Raw genomic sequence first — 16,710 nt, forward strand, 5'->3', positions numbered from 1 at the left:
CAGACTATTCTCTGAAGAACCCCCTGCTCTCCAGTGGAAGCAAATGCAGGAAAGTAACCTGAGATATCTGGCTAGAACTGCTTTTTCACAGGTGTTCTGTTACTGGCCAGAGGATGAGCTCTATGACTTGGACACAAGATGCTGGGAAAATGCAAAAATGGCGCTTTTTGGTTTAAATTAAAAAATTCAAGTCTTAATATAGAATCATCACAACTGCACAGAATTCTCAGAAAGTACCTGAACTGACCTGACACCCTAAGCTGACATCCCGAAGAGCACAGATGCTAGTACACTGGACGAGCACTAGGAGGGAGAGTCAGTCGGTGAGGGAACTGAAAGGCATTCAGGATCAGCAGAGGACACGAGGGGAGCTGGGCTGAGGACTTGAACATACCTTGGTGAAGGTGGTGGAGCCAGAGGCCATCAGGATTTGACGCACACGGTTGTGGAAGCGCTGCATTGACTCATCATCCACCCGCAGGAAACACTGAGCTGTCCGCTCCTTAGTAACCTAAATCACAAGGTCAAGGTTAACTTTTCTCTGGCAATGCCAGAGGAGCAAGGACCTACTCTGACCCCTAAGTCCTACCCACCCATACCTATGAAGCAAGGCTCACGGGACTAATCATGAAAAGCTAGGCCTGTGTTCCTCAGCCCCATTTACCCTGGAGACTCAGGGGACAATGCAATGTCACTCCTAGCCCCCTCCCATGCAGTACCTCATTCTGTAGGTTCCAGACTCCGTCCTTGTGGGTGAATTCCTCATAGCTGGTGCGACATTTAGGCAGGATGCGACACTCAAAGCCACACATGTTGAACAGCAGGTTGGGGTTGTCCTTACTGTACACGGACACGAAGCTGTTCTCCCACTGCACCGTAGTCACTGACCGTGGCAGACGGTTCTTGATGTCCCAGAACACTGCCCGACCCCTGCCAGTGGGGAACACATGGTCACCTCAGTTGGCTGGAAGAACTTCCCTTAGAAGCCCAGACAGATAATACCTCCACAAGGTGACACTCCTCCCACCTAGGACACCTCACCAACACCCTCCAACTGCTCTGTGTGTCCCTCAGGCTGTCCTCCCGGCTCCCACGGTCCCAATGCAAGACTCACAAGTTGACATCATGCTTCATCAGACGCATACGGGCATCTCGAGGCCAGCACTTCTTGTTATTATAGCCAACGATGTTTTCATTGTTAGGGTCGGGGTGCTCTGTCAGGTAACGCTGGATCAGGTCCCGAGCCTCGTCTGCTGTGAACCTACACCAGGCAGTACACTGTTGAGTTCCAAACACTGGGACCCCCTGAGACCTTCAGCTCCACACATGGAGAGACCCCCATCCCAGACTTCAGTCTATTTTAAGACCCCAACCCAGCACCAAGTCAACCAAGGTACAACAGCTACTTTCAAGAGGCAGGGCACATGCCTCAGCGCTCTGTGGGACTAAGAATCCAGGCAAGCCCTCACCTGAAGAAAATATGGATACGATCAATGTATCTGCAGAAGAGACGGATGGGGTGGGCAGCCTCAGTGGCGATGTCCTGGAAACTGAGAAAGTCATTTGGCATCTGAGGGGGCCCAGCCATCTCACTGGCTCGGTGCAAACCCAAAACAAGCAAATCCATGACCAAGCCATAGTACTGCACGATGAATGAGGCAAACTGCAGGCCTCTGATGATTCCATACGAATTTGTATGGTTCATGTCCTGCAAAGAAAGAATCGCAACACTTAACAGCCCGTCACTGTGTCCTAGCGTATCCAAAATCCAGGCTCTTTTGTTCTCCCCTCAGCAAATACTAGCTCTGTGGGCCAGACGACTCCCACTGGGCACACACTTCCTTGCCACTCTCCCCCAACACACCTTATAGTTGATGACAACGTTGTTCTTAGCTGTCATGTAGTCAGCTATGTTGTGGTCCACAATGAGTCGCAGAAGCCTATTAAGCAGTGTCAAGTCGATCTTCTCATACATCTTCTCGAAGCGCGATTCCAGCATGACGTTGCACTCGCCCTCACTGGTCTCCCAAACGTCCTGCAGGTTATTGATGCCTGAGGAGTAGGAAGGACCAGTTTCCAGTAGGTTAGAAACTCCCTGTCAGGTCTGCTGACCCAAGCAGCTACCACCACAACTTACAACCCAATCCCACCACCACGCCATTCATTCATCTAGATTGCCACGACAGCAGGACAGTCAGCTCGGCTCAGTTTCCTCACTACCACGCAGCAGTGGACTAAACCCTTGCTCAGATGGTGTTTTGAAACAGAGCTCTCTCTCTCTCTCTCACACACACACACACACACACACACACTCTCTCTCTCTCTTCCTCAGGAGAAACCCCAGATGTTTTACCTTGGCACCACTTGTAAACAAGCAGTGGAGGTGGTTCTGTGTCAGCAGGTTTGATCCAGGGTGGGAAGAGGCGGCGCTTGTCAGCTTCGTACCACAGGTACTGGTCCAGGTAGGCATCAGTGATCTTCTCCAGTGGCTCCACGTCATACACTGGCACCAGGTGGCTATACAGATCCATGAACTCAATGCCCACCTGTGGGACAAGGAAGCTGGCTCACACCAATCCACCCCCAGACAACCTGCCACCCTGGGGTGCCAACGATGAGCAGCACAGCCCACAACAAAACTTGGGAGGCATCTCACTCACTTCCTTAAAGGCTCTCTGGGTGAGGAGGTGACGCTTGATGCGGGACAACGCCTCATGGGGGTTGTCATAGGCTTGCTCGATCAAACCTAGCTCCTCCCTCTGAGACTGATTTAATCGAGACTTCACACTGAGAAAGCAACAAGAAGGGTGAGTGGGGAAACAAGAGAAAAATCAAACCCAAAAAGCAGTGAGGCCAATCCTTTCTTTGGACTGCCAATGAAGCTGTTCCCCTCCATCACCCTCTCAGCAGGAACCTACCTACCCCACTCACCTGTAGGCTTCCTTGAGACGCTCCAAGGCCAAGATGAGCAACTTGGTGTCATGCTTGTAGGAGAGTGGGGGGAATGGGATGGGCGAGAACCTCCGGCTTTCCAACCAATGCACGGTGGTGGTATACACTGCTACTGCTTCCTCTGCTGTGATGTAAGGCCCGTCCTGCAAGGCAGACAGGAAATTAACCTCCCACTGTAGCCCAATCCCTACAGGACAGGGAACGGTCCCAGCTCGGCAATCTGTCTTCCCACTCTCCCCCCTCCCCCGGCGCAACAGACTCTGCCCCACCTTCAGGTAGTTGTGCTGCCGCTCCTGTTCTGCCTTCAAGTAGAGTCGAGTGAGGCGGCCCAAGTTCTTTTTGCACACAGTCTTGTCCACAGTGGCCCCACGGCGGATCCGTTCTCGATTATAGTGGGCAGTGTTGGTCCACCAGTCAGCCTTGGCCTTCACATACCGAAGGATCATATTCTCTATGGGTGTTGGCAGCCCTGGCACCTGAAAAGTGCAAAAGGCACCAAGTAATGGGAGCAGGAGGGCCTCCCAAGGGCACCTGGGAGTAAAAATCTCAACCCCATGAAACAGATATGCACAGCTCCTTGCGGGTGAAGACACCCACCTTCCAGGGAATGTTGGCCTTCCAGCAGCGCCAGGCCTCACTGAGGTGCTGCAGGATTGTCCGGGCCTTGTTCTGCTTGATCCCCTCAGGCATCATGTCCAGGATGTCATGCATCACCGCTGCCCGAAGCTCCAGGTCGAAGTGGGACTCCACCCGTTGCTTTGTTACTGTCTTTGCCACCCCCTTTGAGTGTCGGCCTAGAAGTGAAGGAGTGCCCCAAAGTGAGGAAATCAGTTAAATACGAAAGCTTCCACACGCCCAGCACAAGCAAAAAAGACAAGTTACCACAGAGTAATTCCCACTCCTATCAATGCATGATAGCCTCAAGGCCCCAGAGAGCAGCTCAACAAGCAGAATATCAGAGTTCAGAATATTCATGAGAATGTGACTTAGAAGCAAGCCAGGAAGCAGGTGGGAAGGGCTTCTCATACAAGGACAAAGAATGCGAAAGAAACACACGCTAGTGCCCCCTAAAGCAGGACACAGACAAAACCACTCACCTTCAAACTGTCGGGCCAGAAGGTTGCCCAGCCATCGCTCCAGCAAAGGGGTAATGCCTCGCATGAAAAACAGCCAGACCCGCCAGCCAGCAGCCCAGAAGCCACAGCCAGGGCCCTTCCCCACAGGGCCCTGCGATTCCAAGTAGAAGACAAGAACATTAGGTTAGCAAGTCATTTATTCAGACAAAACAAATGTGGGCAGAAGTGGGGCAGGAGAGGCACACACATGGCAGTGGAGGGGGAAAAAACATCTAAAATACAGGGTTCATGAGAGATTTTGAAGATGATTTGGGATTTAAGGTAGGTTTTCAGGAGAGGAAGTGCTGAGATTCACAGGTGAGGGCAATAATGACACACTCATAGTCTCTCAAAAGAGGACCCTGGGAAGGGCTGTGCACTAGCTGCACACGTGAAGAAGGATCTGAAGCAGTCCGTCACCAAGGACAGGGTCTCACCGTGTTGAAGCGGTAATAGATGAGATGCTTTAGGTCCTTGCACATGCGAATCTGTCGCATCAGCTTGTATTTGTAGCGATACATGCCTGTCAGCTGCCCCACATGTGCAAATATGTACTGCAGTCCATCTGCCAGCTGCAACATGATTGCCCATGAGACTGCGCTCAAGCCAGCTCCACAGTCAGCGCAGGCTTCCCCAGCCTCCCCACCCGAGTAGGGGTCAGGGACACCGAAGGCTCACCTGGAAGGCATCCACATTGCCCAACCGATACTGCACATGACTGTCCACAACCAGCTTAGTTAAACGCAGAACTTCTCGACACAAATGGAAAGCGTTCCCAAAACGAGATTTCTTTCTTTCCTAAGGATGCCAAGAACAGAAAGAACATCAATGGGGCCTGAAAATATGTCCTGCGAAAGGGCCAGGGCAAAACGAGCAGTGCAGTCCTCAAGCCCAATGCACGCACCTTGGTCGTGAGCGTCTTGACAGGTTTGAGGTTGAAGTTGTAGTCCAGGTGCAGGTAGTTGAGGTTTTTACGGTGGATGAGAAGGTTGAGCATGTTGTAGCCCTGGCGGCAAACCTGTAGCCCCACCTCCACCCAGTCCAGTTTCGTGGACTGAAAGAATTTGGTAGCTTTGAAGGAACGGAACAAATACCTGGGAGTGGGAATTAAGGAGCGAGAGTGAGAGTTGGCCGACCGATTATCTCTGGAGTAGAAATCAGGAGGGACCCGTGGAAAACTCACCTCTTCTTTTGGGCCTTAGGGGGCCGATGCTTCAGGGCATTTAGGACATAGTACTTCAGCAGCTTCTGGTAGGAGACCCGCACTTTCACAGGCTGCCCAGCAGGACAGTGCTCCCGATACCTGGGAAAACAAACCCACCCAAGTCTGCTCCACCTCTCCTGCCAGCCATTTGGAAAGGCTATATATGCCCACCTAATTGGATTCTTCTCTCCCATATGAGGGGGTCATCAAAAAGTTTATGGAAAAATAACTATGTTTACAACAATATCAACATTTGTCTTAGAAAATTTTATTTGAAAGGCAATTACAGAGAGGTAGAGACAGGGAAAGAGGGAAAGAGGGTCTTCCATTGGCTAGTTCACTCCCCAGATGGCCACAACAGCCATGGCTGGGCCAGGCTGAAGCAAGGAGCTTCCTCTGGGTTCTCCACATGAGTGCAGGGGCCCAAACACTTGGGTCATCTTCCACTGCTTTCTCAGGTGCATTAATAAGGACTGGATTGGAAGTGGAGCAGCCAGACTTGAACCAGGGCCCACACAGGATGCTAGCACTGCAGGCTAGGGCTTTAACCTGCTGAGCCACAGCACTGCCCCCGATATCAACATTTTTATGCACCAAAATAAGCATATTTCTAAATTCCATTTTTCCACAAATCTTTTTTTTCCCGATACTTAATTTATTTGAAAGGCAGGGTGACAGACACAGGGAGAGACAGAGAGAAAGAGATCTTCCATCTGCTGGTTCAGTACCCAACTGAGAGTTGGATAGGAAGTGGAGCAGCTGGGACTCAAATTGGCACCCATATGGGATGGTGGCACTGCAGGCCACAGCTTAACCCACTGCACCACAACACTGGCTTTACACAAACTTTCTGAGGTACCCTCATACATCCACTCTCATCACCCTCACTCCACACAGAGCCTTACCAGTTCTTGACAAGGGGTATATCCAGGGCTCGGCGGGTGCGACCAGAGCGTAGGTTGAAGGGCCGCGGGGCCCAGAGCAGAGCAATGCCATTGGCTGTATTGTCTGTGTAGAGGGGTGTGTCTTTCAGGAAGGGCTCCACAAATTCTGGGAGCTCAAATTCTTCATCATCATCCGGCAACGGTTCCTGACTCTGAAAAAACAACAGGAGTTCAGCTCTCACTACAGTGGGCACAGACTTGAGATAAGGGAAACTCTCTGGGGTGAGGCACAGTAGCCACATCTGCCATGGAAACTGGGCTGCCTGACAAGAAAGGTCCTAAAGGACCAGAGCAAAAGGGGCCAAGGGAGCAGAGAACAAGCCAAGGCCAAGCAGGCAAGCAACACTTCTCACTCCTAACTGGCTCACCACCAAAAGCCTCCCAGAGGAGCCCAATACCACAGGAGGTAAATACTGCAATCACTTCCTGCCCAGGCTCCAAAAAGTGGGCTTGGGGAAGAACCGTTCAGGTTAAGAACACGATGGAGGGGCCGGCGATGTGGCATAGCAGGTAAAGCCACCACCTGCAGTGCCAGCATCCCATACAGGTGCTGGTTCGAGTCCAGGCTGCTCCACTTCCGATCCAGCTCTCTGCTACTGCCTGGGAAAGCAGAAGACAGCCCAAGTGCTTAGGCCCCTGCACCCACATGGGAGACCCAGAAGCTCCTGGCTTCAGATCGGCACAGCTCCAGCCATTGTGGCCAATTGGGGAGTGAACCAAAAAATGAAAGATCTCTCAATCTCTTTCTCTGCCTCTCTGTAACTCTTTCAAATAAAATAAATCTTAAAAAAAAGATAATCAGAACACAATAGAATACAGATCAACACTGAAAACATTGAGCCAAGTATACAAAGGCAACTGCCTATGAGTCAATGCATATGAAATGTCCAGGACAGGCAAATCTATACATTCAGTAAACAGACGAGTAGTTGCCCAGGGCAAGGGGAGTTGGGGGGAATGGAAAGGAAACATTTCCTGGGGTGATAAAAATGTCCTAAGACTGGCTGTGGTGATAGACGTACAACTCTAAGAATAAACTAGACACCACTGAACTGTACACTTTGAATGAGGGACCAGCATGTCACTCACACGAAGAAGATTTACAACAATAAAAACACACTGGAATTATATAGAGAGCCCAAAAGAATAATGACTACCTACATGGATAATCAGAGAAACCAAGATTATATCAATAAGATTTTTTGAGTCTAATGTTGAGTTCTCAAATTAGCCTATAGCTCAATAGGATCAATTAATGATAGAGAGCATGCCTCTTTTGAGTTTTTTTTTTTCTTTTTTTACACTTATTTATTTATTTGAAAGGCAGAGTGACAGAGAGGGAGAGTTAGAGATCTCCCATCCTCAAATGCCTAAAATAGCCAGACCTAGGTCAGGCTGAAGTCAGGGGCCAGGAACTTTATGTGGGTCTCCCACATGGGTGACAGGCCACCCACCATTCACTGCCTCCCAGATTAACAGGAAACTGGATCAGAAGAGTAGGTGGAACTGGAATCAGGCACTTCAATATGGGATAAATGGGCACACCAAGTGGTAGCTTAACCTGCTGCACCACAACGCCAGCTCCTCTAGCTGAGAATATACTGAGTAACAATTCACTCCCGCCCCCAAGAAAGAAAAAACACACAATTCACCCAAGCTCAGGAAACTTCTCTGGGAAGAACCGAAGTCAGGTAACCCTTCTCACCTTGACCGAGTGTCTATGGGAGATTGGGTTGATCAAAGGATCAAAGTAGAAAGCTGGCAAATCAGGATCTTCCGTTTTGATGAATACAACATTAGGAGTGTGATACCTAAAAAGACAGCAAGTCAGCCAAAGTTCTCCTGCCTGTGCCAACCTAAATACCAGCTTTCTCCTTCCCAGCTGTGTCCCAGCTCTCACCAGGTGAGGTGGACATGATGTGGAAGATTGTTATACAAATAGGGAAAAGCAATCTTGTATTCAGTGCGAATCGGCTGCCGGATGATGATCTTGTTAATATCATTGAACTCATTCCAGTCCTCGTCCCTAGGGCACAGAAATCAAAGATGAGCAGACCAGCCTGGAAGTCACATTTATTCTTCAGGATCAACATTAAATTTCACCCAACCCAAGATGCTTAGTATCCCTAGTCTCTCCGACTTACTGTAGATTGATGTCTCGAACAAGAGGTTCAAATTTGGGGCCTCCAGGAATGGCCATATTGAGTGCCTTGGAGGTAAAGAAGGCCTTCAAATCAAACAGATAGAAATAGTTGTCATCCACCAAGTCTGTGAGGAGCTGATTGGCCAGGCGGTAGAGAGTGGACATCATGGGCAGTGTGAACTGCCAGCGCTGGTAGGTTGAGCCGTTCACGTACCTAAGGAAAAGATAGAGGCCCACAGCAAGTAAACAGCCAGCCAAACTAGACCACTACAGTTCTCCCAGGACTCCTGTGTTTCTAGAATTGTCCCAGGAGTGGTAACTCCACCATCACTCACTTCCTACTATCCCTCAAAGGCTGGTGGTCATAGAACCAGTCCAACACAGGCGCATCCTCTTCCGGGTCCAGCTCTAGCTGAATAGCTTCCAGTGGCTCAACATCCAGAATGTTGTCAGCATAATCCAACGGCGGCTCCTCGTCATCAAAAGGGGGGAAACGCATCCTCTTGAAATGCCTCCTGTCTCTTTTTTCTCGACGCATCATGATCCACATTGACCTGGCAGACCAGAGTACCACAGTATAGCAAGTTCTACTCACTGCCTCCCGACCAGCATCACCACACGCACCGTGTGCCAGCCTCGCTTACCCCCACTGGGAGATGTAGACAGGCTCAATGACCCAGGGAATTTCATTGACGAAGGAAATGGCTCCAGTGATGTGGTACAGCACAGGCACATCCCGAATCTGCTCCCAAGGCATGGGCATGTTCTCCAGGAGCTTGAGGACAGCATGGGGCATGTACTTGAGGGCCCTGCCACATTGGGAAGAGATCATTAGCAACGACAAGGTATTCTGCTCCCTGTCCTATGTAGAGAACCATGCTACCTCAGTATCGTGTTCCACGGGCAATCTTCCCTGACAGTTTAGACTCCCGTCAGCACACAGCCCCCCCGACCAGGAATCCTGCCTGTCCCTCTCCTACTTCACCAGGTGCCTCTTTTCCTCCTCAACTTCACAGTCCCCCAGTTTAGGGGCATCAATCCCTTGAAATCAACAGCTACCCCTCTGCAGACAGCTCTGAAGCTCCCTCACAACCTATCTTCTCTCTACCTTCCCACAAACTATCAAATATTCACCATACTTTATTGTAACTGGTAGTCTCGTGTTGGCCACACCACCAGACTATAATGCTCCAGAAAAGTAGGAATCATTAGTACCTGTTCACTGCTATACCCCTGGCACCTAGCACAATCCACACACATCAAAATATTTTTTAAATAAATGAAACTTCCACAGTTAACATCTTTGTGTTCAAATGGAACAAAGATTAGCTGTGACTTTTCTATCTGTATTCACTCAGCTCAGGGACAGAGAAACATGAGGACAGAGGACTCAGGAGTTAACCACCCCAAATACAACAAGTCTGGTCACTGCGAAGTTACAGGCAGCCAGACTGTCCCACTCTGGACCTCAACTCGTTCAATAAAAGAAGCACCTTTTAATAGCACCAATAAGACAAATTAAGGGGCCAGCGCTGTGGCACAAAGAGGGTAAGCCGCAGACTGGCTACAGGCAGCTCATGTCAGAGTGCCAGTTTAATTCCTGGCTGCTGTTTCCAACTCAGCTCCTTGCTAACGATCCTGGGAAAGCAATGGAAGATGGCCCAGGTACATGGGGAACTGTCACCCACACAGGAGACCTGGAGAGAGGACCAAACACCAGCTGTTGCAGCCAGCTGGAAAATCTCTCTCCAGCTGATGCTCTGCATTTTAAATAAATAAATAAATCTTTTTTAAAACGACAAATTAAAGCACCAGTCTCAGATCAGGAAGAGGAATCTGGGCACTAAAGTGCATTAACTGGAATATCTGAAAATTACCAGTAAATCCTAGAAATGTTCTCCTGTCTCTCATAACCACCAAAATGGAGTCAACCAAGAGGACTCCCACCTCCAAATGTCAGAGCATCTCTCCAGGACAGCAACCTCCGTAGAGAGAAGAGAAGGCCAAACTCCAAACGAAATGATTTCAGGATAATCCTTACCCCAAGTAGACCCTTTTGTCATGGCGGAACTTCCTGTTGGTCATGTCCCCGTGGTCTCGGATGATCTTCCTGACATGTTCTGGGGGCATGTCCTCCTTCTGAGCGTCCACAAATCCAAACTTCCGCTTTTCTGCATAGCGCTTGGCCTGCAACTGCTGCCATTTTCGGGCTACAAAAGCACCCCGGTTTAAAGGGCTGAATGCACACTCTTAGCCTGATTACACCCCACCCCCTTGTCCTAGGGTAAGCTCCTGTTAGAGAAGACAAGTCTGGGGACAGCAGGGCACCCAGCGGGAAAGGGCGCCTCCCTTGCCATCTTCATCACCACATTTAACACTGCTTGATGTTTTTGTCACAGGTGTTCGAGGCTTTTATTGTCAAACTCCCTCATTGCAATTCAAATCCCATAATGGCAGACGTGTCTTCATTACTACTGTATTCCACCGGATGGATCAGCGCCAGCTGATCCAGACGCTGCAAACTACCTCATTCGATTTTTTAAAAATACTAAGTGTCACTCATAAGGGAACTGACACCTAACGAACTGCCAAAATGGGAGGGGGGGGGATGTCAAACCCACTGGTGCGCACGCGCACACTCCACCCCGGCCACACACGCAAGCTCGCAACCCGAGCCGTCTCCAGGCCAGCGCGCGCCGCCGCACACCCGTTCCTCACCTTTCTCCTGCAGCTTCTCCTCCGACATGTAATCCGGCAGCGGGGCTAGAGGGCCGGGCACCGGGTTACCCGGCCCTCGGTAAGGAAATACTCCGGCCATGCCCGGAGACTCTGAGCAGCAGCGGGATGCAACAATTAATGAGCGACAAGGCCCGGACCCACAACAAGCGCAGCAGGAACGTTTCTGGAGACCCCGGCCTGTACCGCCACCTTGCTAAGGCTGCATCTAGCGCGGCCCGGCCCAGCCCCTCCGGCCGCTCAGCCCCACACCACCACGCCTCCCGCAGCCAGGCCCAGAACGCCCGCCACGCACCCCACAGCCCCTCACACGAACAACCGCTTTTGCAGTAGAGCAATGGCGGCAAGCATACGTCCGCTCCGCGTTCCTAACGCCGGGAAGTGCGCAACCCCATCTAGCAGTTGATCCAATGGGCGCTCAGTTTCTCAGATAGACTGACGAGCTCACCAATTACAGGTGGACATTGAGCCGGAGTAGGCGGGCCCATAGGCGGAAGGGATGCGAACGTGAAGGGGTGTGGTCGGGCTAGGTTCAAGTCCCGCCTCCCTAATCGCGAGGCTGCCTCGGGGCGTCGGGCGGATTTACGGTCTAAGCTGCTGGCGTCGCGGCGGGAGAGACCGAATCCGTCCAAGTTTTAATAAATCTGCCAGAATTGCACCCTCTGTGATTTTTCTCATAAATGGAGACCTTTGTCGATGCAGCCATTCATTTAATCGTTAGAGGGTCCACTGTGTAACGAGGCTTGAGGATATAGCAGAGAAAGACAGCTTTGCGCAGGTGACAGGTAGCAGGAAGGAAGACGACCCAGCCTGGGGCGGGAGGACGCCAGTGTCCCGCATCTAAGAGTTGGATGCTCCAAACTCCAGCTTGCTGCCAATGGAGGCCCTGGGAGCCAGCCAGTGTAAGAGGAATGGGGTCCCTGCCGCCCTCGTTGGAGACCTGGACTGAGTCCCGGGTTCCTGGCTTCATCCTGGCCTCACCCTGTTGCTGAGGCATTTGACGAGTGGTCTGGCAGATGGGGGCTCTGTCTCTCCCAGTTCTCCTGTTTTCTTCTTAAATGTTAATAGTTCTAGCTCTTACGTAAAGGTTTATGATTTATATTCGATTGATTTTTGTGTATGGTGTGGGATAGGAGCCTAAATTCTTTTTTTCTTTTAATGATTTATTTATTTACTTGAAAGGCAGAGTTACAGAAGGCAGAGAGAGAGAGAGAGACAGAGAGGTCTTCCATCTGCTGGCTCACTCCCCAAATAGCTGCAACAGCAGGAACTGGGCCAGTTCAAAACCAGGAGCAAGGAGCTTCTTCCGGGTCTCCCATGGGGCTGCAGGAGCCCAAGCACTTGGGCCCTCTTCTACTTACTGCTTTCCCAGGCGCATTCAGCAGGGAGCTGGATGAGAAGTGGAGCAGCTGGGATTCAAACGAGTGTCCATATGAGATGCTGGCACTGCAGCAGTTGCAGCCAGCAGACGGAAAACGTTGTCTCTCTCTCTCTCTCTCTCTCTCTCTCTCTCTCTCTGCCTTTCAAATAAAAATAAATCTTTAAAAAAAATAAAGAAAAGATAAAAAAAAAAAAGGAAGTCATCTCCTGTGTTATGAAGCTGCAAGAGCTGCAGAAAAATGAGAAAGGCCATGAGCTTAGGCAGGAAGAATTTTCTGACTTATAAGAGCATTTTTAGAAAACCAGTGTGGGGGCCACCATATGGGAGAGGGCATCCCATATGGGCACTGGTTCGAGTCCTGGCTGCTCCACTTCTGATCCAGCTCTCTGCAGTGGCCTGGGAAAGCAGAAGATGGCCCAACTTCTTGGGCCCCTGCACCCGCATGGGAGACCAGGAAGAAGTTCCTGGTTCCTGGCTTCGGATTGGTGCAGCTCCAGCTGTTGGCAACCATTTGGGGAATGAACCAGCGGATGGAAGACCTCTCTCTCCCTCCCTCCCTCTCTCTCTCTCTCTTTCTTCCTTTCAAATAAGTAAATAAATCTTTAAAAAGAAAAGTGGGAAGGGAAGTGTACAGCTGGCTTCGTCTTGAATCAATGGCGGCAACAGGTAATGAGCACTCATTTGAAAATTTGCAGAAACAAAAGAAAAAGGTGAGAACATCAAGTGGAGCAAAAGGTTTAGAGAAATTGAGATGAGAAGGAAGATCGATTTGAATCATACAAAAGGCAGGAACACCAGAGATTTTCTTGTCTACACTCCCATTAAAAACAGGATGTCCTTCCAAAGCACACGTGCCCTTAAAGATTCCTTTCTACAAAGACTTCACGTGTGCCCCCGGGTGCCTGACCTTGCAGAGCAGAGCCCACTAGACCCAGGCTCACCCCACTGGGAGATCCCATTGTAGAAAGGGAAACCTGCACTCAATAACTAGTTATAGAATTGTTTTCAGACTCAGTTGTTATAAAGTTATATAGTGTTATAGAGCTTGTTACAAAGAGTTGTTACAAAAAAGAGCGCCCTATGCTTCCTTCCATTTTTTCTATCCCCAATATTAGCTAATTATTTTGGCATTCATTTCCAGACCATATTTTCATTAATTTCCATATATTCATGTCTATATTTGGCACATCATTTCTGAGCAGAAAACCTATGTTGCTGCTTCTTGACTTGTAGTTTTTAGGCGTTACCTACACACCATGCACAGTCGACAATGGAGCTCCAATCCCTTCTCTAGTCTATCATACACAACCCTCTTTACCCGACCCAGTTATATTATAATGTTATATATTATAATTTTTGTAGTAATGATCAAACTTTGCAGAATTATGCACACAGTGATAGCTCATTTACTCTGTCAGACAGGGTTTTAAGCACATTACATATGTTGATTCACTTAATTCTTTTTTTTTTTAAGATTTATTTATTTGAGAGTCAGAGTTACACAGAGAGAAGGAGAGGCAGAGAGAGAGAGACAGGTCTGCCATGCGCTGGTTCACTCCCCAATTGGCTGCAACAGCAGGAGCTGTGCCAATCTGAAGCCAGGAGCCAAGAGATTTTTCCTGGTCTCCCACGTGGATGCAGGGGCCCAAGGGCTTGGGCCATCCTCCACTGTTTTCTCAGGCCATAGCAGAGAGCTAGATTGGAAGTGGAGCAGCTGGGACTTGAACCAGTGCCCATATGGGATGCTGGCACTGCAGGCAGTGGCTCTACCCGCTACACCACAGTGCCAGCCCCCACTTAATTGTTACAAGAATCCTGCTGTCATTTCATTGAGCATAAGAGGCTACTGGGGCACAGAGAAGTTAAGTAATTTGTCCAAGATCACATAGCTAATAAGTCTAGGATATAAATTTAAGTATCTGCCTCCAGGAGCCAACCTGTAGCCTCTTCACTGTTATGTCTCTCCATGCAAATAGTACTATGTACTTGAAGGTAATCCACGTAGTAAACTATGATCACACTTTCTTTCCCTAACAACTGTTTGGTCTATGGTTAATAGCTATGTTTCCTTAGCTCTCCATAGACTCATTGCCAGTCACCCCTAATTCTTGTCAAGTTATTATTCCTCTTCCTAAATGTTCAGATACATGAGGAGGTGTACTCCACCTTCATCCCCCAAATCATCCTGCTCAGAGATTTCTGGGCTGCGGCAGTGCCTTCCAGTTTTCCTCTCTGCTTAGTAAGAGCTTCTTCCTGGTCTCCCATGCAGGTGCAGGTGCCCAAGGACTTAGACCATCTTCCACTGCTTTCCCAGGCCATAGCAGAAAGCTGGATTGGAAGTGAAGCAGCTGGGGCTTGAACGAGTGCTCATATGGAGTGCCAGTACTGCAGGTAGCTGCAGCTTTACCTGCTACACCACGGTGCCGGCCCCCAAAGTCCTTCTTTATTGTCTCCCGGGGATGTTCCTTCCTCTTGTCCATGTTGAATTTCCTGTTTTCTGTCTCTATGTATTTCTTGTTGAACTCCCTCATTTTGGGGATGGCCTTATGGCATAGCAGGTAAAGCAGCTGCCTGTAACACCAGCAGCCCATATAGGTGCCACACATGTTCCGGCTGTTCCACTTCATATTCAGCTCCCTGATGATGGCCTGGGAAAGCAGCAGAAAGTGATCCAAGTACATGGGTCCCTACTCCCATGTGGGAGACCTGGATGAAGCCCCTGGCTCCCAGCTTTGGCCAGGCCCAGCCCAAGCCATTGTGGCCATCTGGGGAGTGAACCAGCAGATAGAAAACCTCTGTGTCTCTCCCTCTCTATAACTCTAACTTTCAAATAAATAAATAAAACTTAAAAAAAGCGCCTCCCTCATTTTGATGGAGTGTATCTTCTTGTAGCTTTCAGTGAACGGGTGCATGGATGATACATTTGTTTCAGACTTTGCATGCCTGATAATATCTTTATTTAACCTTCATATTCAGTCTGGCCAGATTCTGGTTTGAAATATCTTTCCCTCCGTTTTTTGGTGATATTGTTCTATTGACTTTTAGTTTCCTATATGCTGTTGAAAAGCTCAAAATCATTTGGATACCAGATGTTTAGATAGATCTTTCCCAACCCAACCTTAACACTCTCTTTTTAAAAATTTTTGGAAGATTTATTTATCTTATTTGAAAAATAAATTTACAGAGACAGAGATAGTCTATTTACTGGTTCAATCCCCAAGTGGCCGCAACAGCTGGGGCTGGGTCAGGCCAAAGTCAGAAGCCAGGAGCTTCTTGCTGGTCTCCCACGTGGGTGCAGGGATCCATGTATTTCCTTCCTTCCTTCCTTCCTTCCTTCCTTCCTTCCTTCCTTCCTTCCTTCCTCTTTCTCTCTTCCTCTCTTCCTCTCTTCCTCTCTCTCTCTCTCTCTCTTTTTTTCCTGCTTCCCCAGCCACATTAGCAGGGAGCTGGATAGGAAGTGAAGCAGTCAGGACTCGAACTGGCACTAATATAGCATGCCAGAGCCACAAGGCAACAGTTAAATCCACTATACCACAATATCAGCCCCCAAAAAATTTTAAAATATTTAGTTTTGGGGGCCAGCGCTATGGTGCAGCAGGTTAAAGCCCTGGCCTGAGGTACCGCCATCCCATGTGGGCACCAGTTCTAGTCCTGGTGCTCCTCTTCCAATCCAGCTCTCTGCTGTGGCCTGGGAAAGCAGTAGAAGATGGCCCAAGTCCTTGGGGCCCAAAAATACATGTGGGAGACCTGAAAGATGCTCCTGGCTCCTGGCTTCAAATCAGCACAGCTCCTGCCATTGCGGCCATCTGGGAAGTGAACTAGTGGATGGAGGACCTCTCTCTGTCTCTACCCCTCTCTGTAACTCTGTCTTTCAAATAAATAAAATAAGTATTAAAAAAAAAAAAGATTTAGCTTTGGGGCTGGTGCTGTGGCATAGCTAGCAAAGCTGCCGCCTGCAGTGCCAGTATCCTATATGTGTGCCCCTTCATGTCCTGACTACACCACTTCTGATCCAGCTCTCTGCTATGGCAAGTAAAAGATGGTCCCAGTCCTTAGGCCCCTGCATCTGCATGGGTTGCCCAGAAGAAGTTCCAGGCTTCTGGCTTCAGATCAGCCCAGCTCTGGCCATTGCAGTCATTTGCCATTTGGGGAGTGAACCAACAGATGGAAGACCTCTATCTGCCTCTGCCTGTGCCTCTCTGTAATTCTGCCTTTCAGATAAATAAATAAATCCT

The 16,710-nt window shown here is 49.3% G+C and overlaps 1 protein-coding gene across 2 annotated transcripts in view; it reads right to left on the reverse strand.

Annotated features, from left to right (window-relative positions):
• PRPF8 (pre-mRNA processing factor 8) overlaps positions 1–11,526 on the reverse strand; it is a 35,978-nt gene extending 24,452 nt beyond the window's left edge. The window contains exons 1-24 of one of the 2 annotated variants that reach the window (XM_051824554.3): positions 11,390–11,526; positions 11,077–11,187; positions 10,400–10,568; positions 9,003–9,167; positions 8,694–8,912; positions 8,360–8,572; positions 8,116–8,241; positions 7,921–8,026; positions 6,177–6,367; positions 5,251–5,370; positions 4,972–5,161; positions 4,746–4,865; positions 4,505–4,639; positions 4,050–4,179; positions 3,550–3,746; positions 3,222–3,428; positions 2,932–3,095; positions 2,661–2,787; positions 2,354–2,546; positions 1,865–2,052; positions 1,470–1,708; positions 1,115–1,261; positions 720–930; positions 395–511 (exon numbers count right to left, since the gene is read on the reverse strand). In XM_051824554.3, coding sequence (XP_051680514.1) covers positions 395–511; positions 720–930; positions 1,115–1,261; positions 1,470–1,708; positions 1,865–2,052; positions 2,354–2,546; positions 2,661–2,787; positions 2,932–3,095; positions 3,222–3,428; positions 3,550–3,746; positions 4,050–4,179; positions 4,505–4,639; positions 4,746–4,865; positions 4,972–5,161; positions 5,251–5,370; positions 6,177–6,367; positions 7,921–8,026; positions 8,116–8,241; positions 8,360–8,572; positions 8,694–8,912; positions 9,003–9,167; positions 10,400–10,568; positions 11,077–11,176 — 3,774 coding nt within the window. In that variant the 5' untranslated portion in view covers positions 11,177–11,187; positions 11,390–11,526. Of the gene's footprint in view, positions 1–394; positions 512–719; positions 931–1,114; positions 1,262–1,469; positions 1,709–1,864; positions 2,053–2,353; positions 2,547–2,660; positions 2,788–2,931; positions 3,096–3,221; positions 3,429–3,549; positions 3,747–4,049; positions 4,180–4,504; positions 4,640–4,745; positions 4,866–4,971; positions 5,162–5,250; positions 5,371–6,176; positions 6,368–7,920; positions 8,027–8,115; positions 8,242–8,359; positions 8,573–8,693; positions 8,913–9,002; positions 9,168–10,399; positions 10,569–11,076; positions 11,321–11,389 lie in introns of those variants that run through there. The other variant, XR_016223909.1, reaches the window with a different exon arrangement.
• Between the last annotated feature and the right edge of the window lie 5,184 nt (positions 11,527–16,710).

The sequence above is a fragment of the Oryctolagus cuniculus genome, chromosome 17 (assembly GCF_051225735.1).
Source record: "Oryctolagus cuniculus isolate XC-2025 breed Fujian yellow rabbit chromosome 17, ASM5122573v1, whole genome shotgun sequence".
Classification (NCBI taxonomy): Eukaryota; Metazoa; Chordata; class Mammalia; order Lagomorpha; family Leporidae; genus Oryctolagus; species Oryctolagus cuniculus.